We start from the raw sequence: 13,288 nt of genomic DNA on the forward strand, positions 1-13,288 counted from the left end.
ATGAAATATTTCCTAAAATGCTGAATATTGTTATTGATCATATTACATGAAAAAGAAAAAACGTAATGAATATCCGGAGTTTGTGTGTCATATATTTATAATTTACCTTTTATCTAAAAGTTTACAACTCGGAGCTTGCTTTGGGTTGAGTCTTGGTGTATGAAATCTTACCTCATAGTTTTTACCACCTTTTAAAATTGCACACTGATCTCATCCTTATTCAGGCATCTATATCTAAACATTGTTTTTAAATAAAATGTAAATAAAAATAATTAAATTTAATAATAGGCATATGTGATTATTTTGAGTCCCTAAAATAATAAGTCAGATGCATCATGCATACAAGGAGGGGTTAAATGTGCACGAGTTAAGAAACTTTAATCATTTGCTGAACCTTTGCTTATGCTTTATCTTTGACCTATGCAGCATACTGGGAATTGGCCATCTGCTTTAAGGAGAATATTATCTTTTCCATGAAAAAGTTTTTGCAGAAACTTATTTTTAACACTGAAGTCTTACCAAGTGAAGGCAAGGACTACAGTCACAGGCTTAAAAAAATGACTCTAGGTAGGACCTGGTGTTCTACGACCTTGAAGCTTAAGTTGAAAAGCATACTTTTGAAGTACTGTATGAAACTTGCCTCCTTTCAAGAATCTGTTGTGACACTCGAACAAAACAAAAGAAGCTTCCCAGAAGCCAAGAATGATAAGAACATGGAATAATTTCCAGCAACCCACTGAATGTTACACAAGGAAAATATATCCTTCAAGGAAGACTGCTCAACTCCAATATATATAGGATTTAAAAGTTGCATACTACAGGCAAAATCTTCCACTATTATCTACAGTGGAGTGATGACAAGTTATACCAGATGAGGCTCTAGCTCTCTGTCTTCAGAAAATTCTCCACTGCTTGAAAGAAAAAAAAAAAATTAATCTCTACTGGCACTGCTGTGAGAAGTGCCCATGCCTTGGATCAGAATTTGACCCAATTCTTTCGTAGTGCATTAAAGCTGGACTAGTTTATTTACAAAAAAAAAATAGCTGAGGATTACAACAATGTAGAACAGCACATATGATTATGTAAAAACAGAACAGAGGATCCCCTTTTTTCCTTTATAAGGATGAAAAGACACATGGGCACATGGTTCTGTTTGTTATACAAAAATTATAGCTATGCATTTTAATAAAAGCTGTTCAAAACTGTTTGCACTATTTTCTTAATTTTCCTTGCAATGATTGACCTAAGAGATTCCTATAGTACATTGTGAAGTAAGTGTTAATATTGATGTTGATTATATTTCACTTAGGAGTTATGAATTCACAAGTAGTGTAGTATCAGGAGTATTTAAGTACTTTGGCATGCAGTCATCTTGTCTGCTATTCTTCAAATTTTGTTTCATGCATATTATGCTGGCTATAGTAATAGCAAATCAAAGTAATATTAAAGAGGCAATTTATGCATCGTGCTTTTGTTAAAATGAGGTTTGTACATTTTTCCACTTGCATAGTTTTTGAGTAATTCAGTTATAATCTTTCCTAACTTCCTTCTGGCATATGTCATATGTTGTTAAAAATGATAAGTCCACGTGTCTCTTCTGATCGAGAAAGTAAACAAATGGTGTAAACTGCAGCTACATCAGTCACTGTAAGATTTTAATGGTTCCCAAACTGTCAAAGTTATTAACAGCCTTCTACAAATATATTATCTTAAACTATATTTGGACACCTTTAATTTAGTATTAATCTATTACTAGTTTTATAGAATTCAGATTAGTATTTGATTGTTCATGAATGCATATTTGAAATTGTTCAAAAAAATATTCACTGAATCTTAATGATTTTTTTATATAATCCCAAATCCTGATTCCTGGTTTTCTCAAATTAGAGTATGCAAGAGAAAGGAAGGGGAAAGCAGAAGGGAAAAGAGAAATATAAATTAAGGGAAAAAAAGCAGGGGAAACATCTCTTCGGTTGTTGAACAGGTTACAACGTAGTGATTGGTATCATTACTTTTTATTATCCATAGCATGGAATTAAAGGATACCAAGCATCAAAAACCATTTTAAAAAGGTATACAACCCCAAAAAATTGAGAACCACTTCCACTGAAGTTAATGGTTAAACCTTTTTCTGATCGTGGTAAGGCCTTAATGAATGGTATTTATGAGAGTTTCCAGTGCTATCAACTTGGTCCTAAAATAATAAGTAAGTATTGGCTGCAGCCAGGGGTGGGGATTTTGACTTGGGTGTGCCAGTGCTCATATTGGGACTAAAATCTGTGGGTTGCTAGCTAGAGTGTCTTGACTCTCTGCTTGGGGTCACACAGATCACCACATTTGGGGTCAGGGAGGAATTTTACCCCATGATCAGATTGGTAGATACTCTGGGTGGTTTTGCCCCCCTCTGTAACAGAAGCACGCCCCTCTTCCTTGGATCTCTTAGTGCATTTTAACAATCCTTCCAGGACATGGTCTGCCCATGTGCCCCTGCTTTACCTACGTAGTTTCTGTAATAGCTTAGAAAAGGATTTGTTGTGGGATGGTTTGGAGAAGGCAAGAGGTTAGATTAGATGACCTCCAGAGTTTCCTTCCAGCCCTATCTTTCTATGATTCTGTGAAGTTCTGGTTTTGTAGAGTGCCAGTAGTACTGCTGTAAGCTTTCTGTGTTGTCTCACGTATCATTCAGTTCGTTTGGCTGGGATCAGCTCAAGAAGGGAAGGAGTGATATTAGTCATAGTAGCTAGGGTCAGGAGGGACCCTGAACAGATCATCTAGCCTGACCCCCTGCCACAGGCAGGGATGAATGCTGGGTTCACAAGACCCCAGACAGGCGATCCTCTAACCTCTTTTTTAATTTACCCAAAGTAGGGGCGAGGACCACTTCCCTAGGAAGTTGGTTTGAGATTCTGGCCACCCTAACTGTAAAATATTGCCCCCTGATCTCTAACCTAAACCTGTTCTCCATCACCTTATTACCATTGTTCCTTGTCACCCCAGGTGGTGCTAGGGAGAATAGGGCTCTTCCTATTTGCTGATGATCTTCCCTGACCTATCCAACTTTATTGCTAACCTAGGTACAACCAACATCCAGTGCGATAAGCCAGTTGCACACCTGGGCACAAATAATGTACAAGATGGGGGAGGAGATCCAACTGTTCCTTTTCACTTGTTTTTGACCTCAGATAAAAATAACAGCTATTCTTCCCTTGCCGAGAGCTCAGAAAAGCGCGTCGCCCGGTCGGTGCCGGGGGCGGGAGCAGCGGCCGGGCCCTGCCCCGCTCCGCTCTGGGCCGGGTCCCCGGGCTGCCGCCGCGGTTGCTGGTCTCGGGCCGACATGGCAGCGGGGCCTGTTGGCGGTCCCAGGCAACGCTGCCGGCCGAGCTGGAGCGGGGAAGAGCCCCGCCTCCTCGGGGCGAAGTTACCCTGAGAACAGCGGGTCCCAAACTGCGGATCGCGAGGTGGCGACAGCAGCGGGCGGGGGATGCTGAGGAAAGGGGGCCACCAGCGACGTCAGGCTGGGGAAAAGTTTGGGACGCGCCGATTTAGCCCCCGCTAAGGGCGCTTCCAAGGCCCGCCGGCCTGTGCTCCCTGCCCGCGCAGGGTCTCCGCGGCGGGGGGGGGGCTGGGTCGAGCTGCCAGGTGGTCTGTGTGGGGGGCGGCATGTAAACACTCCTGGTTAAAGGAGCAACACAAGTGCACACAGCTCGGGCTGGGGGAGGCGAGCCCTTGTGAAGCCCGGTGGAGGGAAGGAGCAGCTGTGAACAAGCAGCTAATTGCTTAATGGAGCAGTCATTAAGCTGTTTTCCTCTTAGGCTAGGGGTACTAGTGCCCCTTGGTCTTTCCTTCTGCAACACCACAGGGTTTCCCTTTCCCCCTTCCCTGCCAGAGCGTGTCTGCCCATAAGGGTAAGCTAATTGGTTATGGCTGCACTTACTGGCTAAAAGGATCAGTTGTTTAACCTTTCCCATGCCTAGTGAGGGTAACTGTAGGCAGTTCCCTGGGGTTAAAACAAGCAATTTGCAGTCCTTTGGTATCACACGATGCATCATCCTGGGTCCCCACCAAGAGCAGCCCCAAAACCCAGCTGTCCTGGCTCCTAGCTGCACTCCTGCTCTTCATCATCACCAGCCCTTGGCAGAGCTGTGCAGACACGACACTTTATTGACTCTTAACCTGCAACTGCTCACTGCACCTTCTAGTTTCACACCACTTGACATCCCTCAGATTTCACATGGTCTAAGTGTAACCTCATGCCCTTATTCAGCCTCTTGTCTTTCTTTTCAGACTACCCATAAGTGTTTCCATAGTGGTAAAAGGCAATCAGGACTCCTAGTAGAGATGATATCTTGTATTAGACCAGCAAGATTTTTGCAAAAAAACCCAAAACGTTAATCACAAGCTTTTGGGCACAAACACCCTTCATCAGGCATTGGAGAAAGATTGTAAAAGTTCTCCTGGGTAGAAATGAAAGTTCATATTTCACAGGATTTCACAGAGGAGTCAATAGGTGGAAAACTCCTCTGGGCAGTTGGTTCATAGCTGGTATGGAGCCTCTCGCCTCCTGTGAGGATCTGTGATGATGCAAATTATCTTGAAACAAAGACAGGAGCATGAGCTTGGTTTCAGGTGGTCACAGTTGCTTCCTGCTTGAGAAAATATGAAGATTTCATTTTAAAAATTGGCTAAAATTCAATATCTTCCATGTGTCAGGTATCCAGGTTGTAGCCATACTGGTCCAAAGTGGTAGTAATTCTTATTTGTGAAGAACTACAGATAGCTAGTTTGTGAACTATCTCTACCATAAGCTTTTTTCCCCCTTGTTTTGAGACTCTACCTTTATCATGTGGCAGTTAAATCTCCAGAAAGCTACAGGACTAATTTTAGTCTGTTATGATCAGATTTTTAAATAAAATATTTTAGAGCAGGGGTAGGCAATGTTTTTTGGCCAGAGTGCTGAAAAACACCATAATGCCTACCTTGGATGGTGCCAGAGTGCCGGCATGCCAGAAAAACAAAATGAGGGCAAGGGGTACATAGCAGGATGCCCTGCTTGTGCCCCTTGCCCCCCCCACAAAGCCCCTGCCCCCCAGCCTGGGCTCTGTGGCTGTCAGCAGGTACCCCAGCACTGGGTAGCTGCTGGAGCCTGGGCTGCTCCCAGCAGAGCTTGCAGCGTTCCAGCTGCCTGCTGGGAGCAGCCTGGGCTTCCAGCTAGCAGCAGCTACCGAGAGCTGGGGCCAGCTGGAGCCGGGAGGCTCCAAACAGCTGTGCCAGGCTTTGGGCTCCAGCATCAGCTCTGTATCAGCGCATGCACCCAGGCATCGGAGTGGGTGGTGGGGGAGGAGCCTGAGGCAGCACAGCCCCAGTCTCTCCCCCGCTTCCGGCACAGAGGTGATAGCAGGGTTCTGGAGCCCAGTGCAGCTGTTTGTAGCCAGCCTGGGCTCTGGGCAGCGGCAGCAGGCAGTGGGCAGGCTGCAAACAGCTGCGCTGGGCTCCACAGTTCCAGCATCAGCTCTATGCTGGCGGCGAGTGTGTGCGCACCTCAGAGCGGACAGTGGGGCAGCATAGCCCACCAAGAGGTGCCCATGCAGTCGCCACCAGCACAGAGCTGATGCCAGCTCTGGGTAGCTGCTGCCAGCTGGGAGCCCGGGTTGCTCCCAGCAGGCAGCTGGGATGCTGCAAGCCCTGCTGGGAGCAGCCTGGGCTCTGTCTCTGGCAGCAGCTACCCAGAGCCGGGGCTGGCCATGGCGTGCCAAGTAAAATGGCCTCGCGTGCCATGCTTGGCACACATGCCGGGGATTGCTGACCCCTCTTTTAGAGGCATGTTGATGCTAAAGGTGGAAATGCAGTGACCATTCCTTTTCTCTGTTGTTGTGATCAAAACTCCTTATATTTTGCAAGAAAGTCTTGATGTTATTTTAGATGCATTCTTTACAAATAACATACATTTCCGCTTCCTACTTTGGGGAGTGAATAGTAGGAACTATGTGGACATAGAAATGTGGCCACCTCATGAAGTTGTGGACAGACTGATTTTGGAGGGGATCTTGAATTAAGGGAGACAGGCTGCAGGTGCATCAGCGGAGGAGGGTGCAGCATAAGCCGTGGAAGTGCATAACCTCAGACTGAAAAAAAGTGATGACTTATGTGAATTTAATGTATACTATGCTCCTGAGCTTCAGGAACAGCCTGCACTAAGCTTTTTATACTTTGTTACAGCTCTTTCTTTTGTTTCTTGTGCCTTGTTAATGACTGCCTCAACATTGACATGACCTCATCAAGTCAAGGCTGCTTAAAAAGCATGGAAAATGATGGCTTCTGATTTGGTATAAAAAAGACTGCATTACACTTAAGTTACAAAATAGATGCTGTAGTGAAGAGTTCCTATGCACTTAAGTGGTTTATGCACTTAATTGATATTCAGATAACTGGCATTTGGCACAGCATAAGCCAGGGTATAAAACATGGCCTGTGGGCTGGATTTGGCACAGGGATGTATGCCAGATGGCTCTTGGGGCTGCTTATGGGGTGCACCACTCCCCCTCTGTAGGCTGAATTTGGCCTGTGGAGCTCGTTGATGGGAATGCCAGAGTCCCTGTGGCTGTGGCATTATTAATTCCCGATGTTTTGGCATGACTGTGGAACCCAGGGAGTCAGTGCTGCTCCCCTCCCCTTCCCTTCCCTCTTGCCCTCTGCTGAAGCAATTAAGATCTGTAGTGGTGGGGAAAGGGGAAGGTAAACACTAGTGTTAAATCACTGAGCTCTGGAGCCATGTCAAACCAACAGCTCCAGCAGCTGTGGGGATTAAATCTAGGTTCAGATCCCATGAGAATCCCCACAGTCTGTACAGGACCTGCAGAGCCCAACAAGTTTGGCAACCCTGCTGTACATTGAATTTGTGGAAGGGAAGGAGTATGCCAAAAGGGTATGTTTGGAGTTTGTCGATCCTGGTCGACAAGTAGATCCTGGACCCTCTTGGCTGATCCTGGGTTGGGGGAGAGCTGAGCGCACGTGCATGCACACACCTGTCCCCCTATCCCCCAACAGGTCAATCTGTCGGGGAGGGAAGGGGCAGGGGCCTGATCAAGGTTTCCCGCAGTGAGCGACTGACCATGCAGCCCAGCCAGGAGCAGGGAAAGGTAAGTAGGACCCCAGCCTGGCTGGGTGGTGGGAGGATTCGAACCTTGGGGGCTCCTCTCATCTCTGTAGGGGTGGAGGTGCTAGAGGCTGCTGCCACTGCCCCTCTAGCCCTGCTGCACCTCGGGCCCTGCTGCAAGCTGGCTACGTGCTGGCACGCCTTAGCTCAGCAGCAGCAGCTGCCTCATTCTGATCACAGGTGGGGTGTGCAAAGGCCCCTGGGGCCTCTGCCGGACTGCATCCAGCAACAGGAGCACCCCTCCCCCCCAATATCCCTGGATGACCAGATTTTCCCAGACCTGGCCGGGTTGGGGGCGATCCCACTTATGTGCCGTGGCTTTGCTGAGCCCCTGGCAGCCGGACACATATGGCATTGGGCCCTGGCCTGGCTGGGTCTGGAAGTCTCCGTGGTCTAGGGGCACGTGGTGGGGCAGGGGGGTGGGGGAAGGAAGAGGGCTTCCGCCGCTGGGCGCAGCTCAGTGGAGGCCTTGGGGCCAGGTCGGGGGCAATCCCACTTATGTGCCGTGGCTGTGCTGAGCCCCCAGCAGCCACACACATATGGCATCGGGCCCTGCCCTGGCTGGGTCTGGAAGTCTCCACGCTCCAGGGGCACATGGCGGGGGTGGGTGCAGCTCAGTGGAGGCATGAGGCCTGTCGCCCTCCAACTCCTACCTTGTGCTCCAGGCACAGCAGGCAGCTTGCAGCAACAGCAGCCTCCTCCCAGAGCGGGCGGGGTAAGCGGGGTGAGCTCGGGTCCCCAGGGCCTCCACTGGGCTGCACCCAGTGGTGGGAGCCTCCCCCACATGCCCCTACACTGCAGAGACTTCCAGACCTAGCTGGTCTGGGGCCCTGCACCACATTCGTCTGGCTGCTGGGTGGGTGCGGCTCAGCACAGCTGCTGCACAGAAGTGGGATCGGGCCCTGGCCTGGCTGGGTCTGGGACACTCCGCAGTCCAGGGGATCATGGGCGGGGGGTGGTGCACGGTAGATCTTGGGGTGCCCTTTACTTGCAAAAAGTGATCTTCACTATGAAAAGGTTGGAGGCCTCTGTTATAGAGAAACCAGTGGCAAAAGTTCTGGAGTCCAGGAAGTTTGCAGTGGTGAACAAAGTTCTATAGGATTGAAGTCGGGGATGAGGAAAGGTACAAATTACATGAGGTGGTGTTTTGAAGGCATGAAACTAAGAGAGAAGACTGGACTTGGTATCAGGAAAGCTATGAGTACTGGCAAGAGAAGGTCTTGACTGCTATAGAAGTGGAAAGGCAGCCAAGACATCAAAGAAACTTCCAAGTTGTGAGCAGTAGGTTCACTCTTTGTAATTTAATGACATTTATAAGAGTATTTGGAAAAGATGCAGTTTTCATATAGTTTTTTGTTGTTGTTGTTTTGCAGTCTACCACCGTGAAGCCCACAATCTAATTTAAATGGATTTAGAAGTTAAAGGAGTTTCTGCATCCTCTAGAGGGCAAGCTCAGCTGTCATCAAGGGGGAAGAAACTTAGCCAAGTATGTTTAACGTTGCTGTCTTGACTTAAAAATGCCTTTGAAAATTTCATTTGTATTTTACAAACTGTAAAGCTCAGATGTATAACATTTTCAGATGAGCTGGTTAACAATTATTTGACAAGATGTTTTTAATCAGAAAATATTTAAAAGAGCTCCGACTTAAGCTCATGTGCAAAACTGGTCTGGTGCACACCTCATGCCATGGGTGGAGCTGGAGCAGTATGTGCACCATGTGCAATGTGGGGATCTGGAGCGCACACTGCATGCAGTGTGCAAGGCCAGTCTAGGGCATACACTGCATATGGTACGTGGGACCAGTCCAGGGTGCATGCTGTATAGGGTGTATGGGGCCATGCTGTGGGCCTCATCTGACCCACAGACTGCCCCACGCTCCTCACCCTGCCCATGGAGCATGATGAGGAGCATGATGAGTTTGATGCCCCTGCTCTATGCTCATACAAGGCAGGCAGCACCAGTCCTGCCGTGCTTTCAAATGAAAGTGTCTGTTAGCTTGTATCGGATCATAGCAAACCTGCTAGATTGGACCCCTGAGAGGACCCAGGCATTATTCCACATAGCTTCTGGATCCAATACTTAGGAGTAAGATACTTGGCTGCTCAGATCAGGGTGCTGTTTGGATGTGCAGAAAGCAGAATTATGCCTACTGAGTTTTCAGGTCATAAAGTGAGTCACTGGCACTCTGTCCACATAGCATGCTTACCATGGGTGGCAGCAGCACCCATAAGTATGCTGCTGTGCTCTGTTCAGGCTGCCTCTTGAACTGGAAATTGGCTTTGAGCAAGCCAATTGTTACTGTTATTCAGCAGAGAACTAACATTTCAAAAGGCAGTTGGGAGGAGCATCACAGCATGGTTGAGGACACTGCTGCCTGGTGTGGTAGGTTTTGTGTGTAGACATGGTATTCCCTGTGCTGTGGTCTTTCTGTGCTGCTGTTTCAGACTTTAGGTATCTGAAGTCAGCCTGTGTCCTTTTTTATGTGGCCAAGTATTTTTTGGCTCTGGCCATATGAATATAATCTTCCTACAGATAGGTCATTGATTTGACTGCAAGTAGATCAAACACTAATGCCTTTTGAATTAAGCATGGTACATTTTCCTTTTTCTGTTTCACAGATAGTGTGTGCTATAGACTAAAGCACTTAAGTGAATTTATAAGCAAGTCCTAATCAGTAATCAGTCTTCCTTATGTACACATGCTTTCATTTAACTTCCTCCCTGTTGCTGAGTGACCGAATTAAGGACTCACAAACTTCGAACTGTCAGCTATGACGGACTGCTTTTCTTTCACTGTTGCCTGACATGGAATATAAATTGCCCTCCTATACTCCAGGATTAGACCCTTGCTGGTGAGCCAGGGAGGCTTTTGGGCACTCTTGCCCCCTTTGCTTCTAGTTGGGATCATCACCTCTTGGGCCCTGAGTATCGTCTCCTTAAGGAACGACCACTCACCTTGGGCACTGAGTTCCCCTGCCCTCGAGAACCCCAGCACCTCTCCCACCAATCTCAACTCCTTGAAGTTGGCCCTCTTGAAGTCTAGGGCTACCGCCTTACTGCAGGCCCTTGTCACCCTGCGCTGGATGATGAATTCCAGCAAGCGATGATCACTATCACCCAGGTGGTCAAGGACCTGGAGGCCCCTTACCAGATCATCGCCTGTGACCAAGACCAGGTCCAACAGGGCATTTCCTCTGGTGGGACTGTGCACCTCCTGGGTTAAGTGGAGGTCCTGTATCTCAGCCAGGAACCTCCTGGAATGGTCCGACCTGGCTGACTGCTCCTCCCAGCAGATGTCCAGGTAATTTAGATCACCCATGACAACTACATCCCTTGCCGTAAGTGCCTCTGCAAGCTGGCCCGACTCAGCTGGGGAACTCAGTGCCCAAGGTGAGTGGTCGTTCCTTAAGGAGACGATACTCAGGGCCCAAGAGGTGATGATCCCAACTAGAAGCAAAGGGGGCAAGAGTGCCCAAAAGCCTCCCTGGCTCACCAGCAAGGGTCTAATCCTGGAGTATAGGAGGGCAATTTATATTCCATGTCAGGCAACAGTGAAAGAAAAGCAGTCCGTCATAGCTGACAGTTCGAAGTTTGTGAGTCCTTAATTCGGTCACTCAGCAACAGGGAGGAAGTTAAATGAAAGCATGTGTACATAAGGAAGACTGATTACTGATTAGGACTTGCTTATAAATTCACTTAAGTGCTTTAGTCTATAGCACACACTATCTGTGAAACAGAAAAAGGAAAATGTACCATGCTTAATTCAAAAGGCATTAGTGTTTGATCTACTTGCAGTCAAATCAATGACCTATCTGTAGGAAGATTATATTCATATGGCCAGAGCCAAAAAATACTTGGCCACATAAAAAAGGACACAGGCTGACTTCAGATACCTAAAGTCTGAAACAGCAGCACAGAAAGACCACAGCACAGGGAATACCATGTCTACACACAAAACCTACCACACCAGGCAGCAGTGTCCTCAACCATGCTGTGATGCTCCTCCCAACTGCCTTTTGAAATGTTAGTTCTCTGCTGAATAACAGTAACAATTGGCTTGCTCAAAGCCAATTTCCAGTTCAAGAGGCAGCCTGAACAGAGCACAGCAGCATACTTATGGGTGCTGCTGCCACCCATGGTAAGCATGCTATGTGGACAGAGTGCCAGTGACTCACTTTATGACCTGAAAACTCAGTAGGCATAATTCTGCTTTCTGCACATCCAAACAGCACCCTGATCTGAGCAGCCAAGTATCTTACTCCTAAGTATTGGATCCAGAAGCTATGTGGAATAATGCCTGGGTCCTCTCAGGGGTCCAATCTAGCAGGTTTGCTATGATCCGATACAAGCTAACAGACACTTTCATTTGAAAGCACGGCAGGACTGGTGCTGCCTGCCTTGTATGAGCATAGAGCAGGGGCATCAAACTCATCATGCTCCTCATCATGCTCCATGGGCAGGGTGAGGAGCGTGGGGCAGTCTGTGGGTCAGATGAGGCCCACAGCATGGCCCCATACACCCTATACAGCATGCACCCTGGACTGGTCCCACGTACCATATGCAGTGTATGCCCTAGACTGGCCTTGCACACTGCATGCAGTGTGCGCTCCAGATCCCCACATTGCACATGGTGCACATACTGCTCCAGCTCCACCCATGGCATGAGGTGTGCACCAGACCAGTTTTGCACATGAGCTTAAGTCGGAGCTCTTTTAAATATTTTCTGATTAAAAACATCTTGTCAAATAATTGTTAACCAGCTCATCTGAAAATGTTATACATCTGAGCTTTACAGTTTGTAAAATACAAATGAAATTTTCAAAGGCATTTTTAAGTCAAGACAGCAACGTTAAACATACTTGGCTAAGTTTCTTCCCCCTTGATGACAGCTGAGCTTGCCCTCTAGAGGATGCAGAAACTCCTTTAACTTCTAAATCCATTTAAATTAGATTGTGGGCTTCACGGTGGTAGACTGCAAAACAACAACAACAAAAAACTATATGAAAACTGCATCTTTTCCAAATACTCTTATAAATGTCATTAAATTACAAAGAGTGAACCTACTGCTCACAACTTGGAAGTTTCTTTGATGTCTTGGCTGCCTTTCCACTTCTATAGCAGTCAAGACCTTCTCTTGCCAGTACTCATAGCTTTCCTGATACCAAGTCCAGTCTCTACCCTGGGGGTCTTTAAGAAGTGGCTTGATGCCTACCTGGCTGGGGTCATTTGAGTCCAGTTTTCTTCCTGCCCAGGCAGGGGGTCAGACCTGAAGATCTGCAAGGTCCCTTCCGACCCTACTTCTATGATTCTATGTATTTTCCTCCCTCCTTTATTTAATGCTTTCTGGAAAAGGGATCATAACATAATTTTAAATAGTGGTGTATATATTTTAAGATGAAACCCATTCAAACACCTGGCAAAGCTGTATAATTTTAGTAAACTATTAAAACACAAAAATATATTTGATTGACATGCCATATGTGTGTTAAAAAGTATATTATTCACTATAAGTTGTGCAGTCAGGTGTTTTATATTTTAAACCACCAGGTGGTGTTGTTTCACTTATAAGACCTTGCTTGAGAGAACACAGTTTCTTTGAATTAACATTTTTTTCATACATTCCGGAGTTTAGTTTAACAATGACTAAACTTTCCTGAGGGTCTGCATGCAGGCAGCAAATGTGTGTGGATAGTGCAAGAAAGCAGTTAGCAGAGTCTCCTATCAATTTCAGATGACTAGAGATCCTCTGGGCCCTGGTTGGTATCTGAGGTTAGGTACATGTGCGGGCCGGGAGCGACCTGAGCCCTTTTCGTGCTGTACGCGGGCTGTGGCCAGCAGCCTGGGCACGCCAGGGCGGAGAGGGAAGGCCTTCGAGCTGGAATTAGGCACGGACGCGTAGCGGTAGTTTAAAAGATTATTTACTTACACCGAGATGGCAGTGGTGTAGGCTGGAAAACTTGCTTAAGTTGCGGTTACAGACAGACAACACAGACGGTCTCGTGGAGGTTGCTAGGCTCCACGGTGAAGAGCTCCGGATGCTCTGGGTGAACGAGCCACCAAAATAGGAATCGTAAATACGTCTTATAAAAGTTGCGTTCGAAGACGGGAAGAGGTGGGCGGTGGATCAGGCCGCCA

At 47.2% G+C, this 13,288-nt stretch overlaps 1 protein-coding gene across 6 annotated transcripts in view; it reads left to right on the forward strand.

The window, feature by feature from the left end:
* The first annotated feature begins 6,303 nt into the window (after positions 1–6,303).
* CAPS2 (calcyphosine 2) overlaps positions 6,304–13,288 on the forward strand; it is a 59,181-nt gene continuing 52,196 nt past the window's right edge. For 3 of the 6 annotated variants that reach the window (XM_006030856.3, XM_025212515.1, XM_014523281.2), the window contains exons 1-3: positions 6,305–6,323; positions 7,045–7,136; positions 8,527–8,639. In XM_006030856.3, coding sequence (XP_006030918.1) covers positions 8,559–8,639 — 81 coding nt within the window. In that variant the 5' untranslated portion in view covers positions 6,305–6,323; positions 7,045–7,136; positions 8,527–8,558. Of the gene's footprint in view, positions 6,324–7,044; positions 7,137–8,323; positions 8,435–8,526; positions 8,640–13,288 lie in introns of those variants that run through there. The other 3 variants (XM_025212514.1, XM_025212516.1, XM_014523280.2) reach the window with 2 other exon arrangements.

Source organism: Alligator sinensis, unplaced genomic scaffold, assembly GCF_000455745.1.
Source record: "Alligator sinensis unplaced genomic scaffold, ASM45574v1 scaffold465_2, whole genome shotgun sequence".
Taxonomy (NCBI): Eukaryota; Metazoa; Chordata; order Crocodylia; family Alligatoridae; genus Alligator; species Alligator sinensis.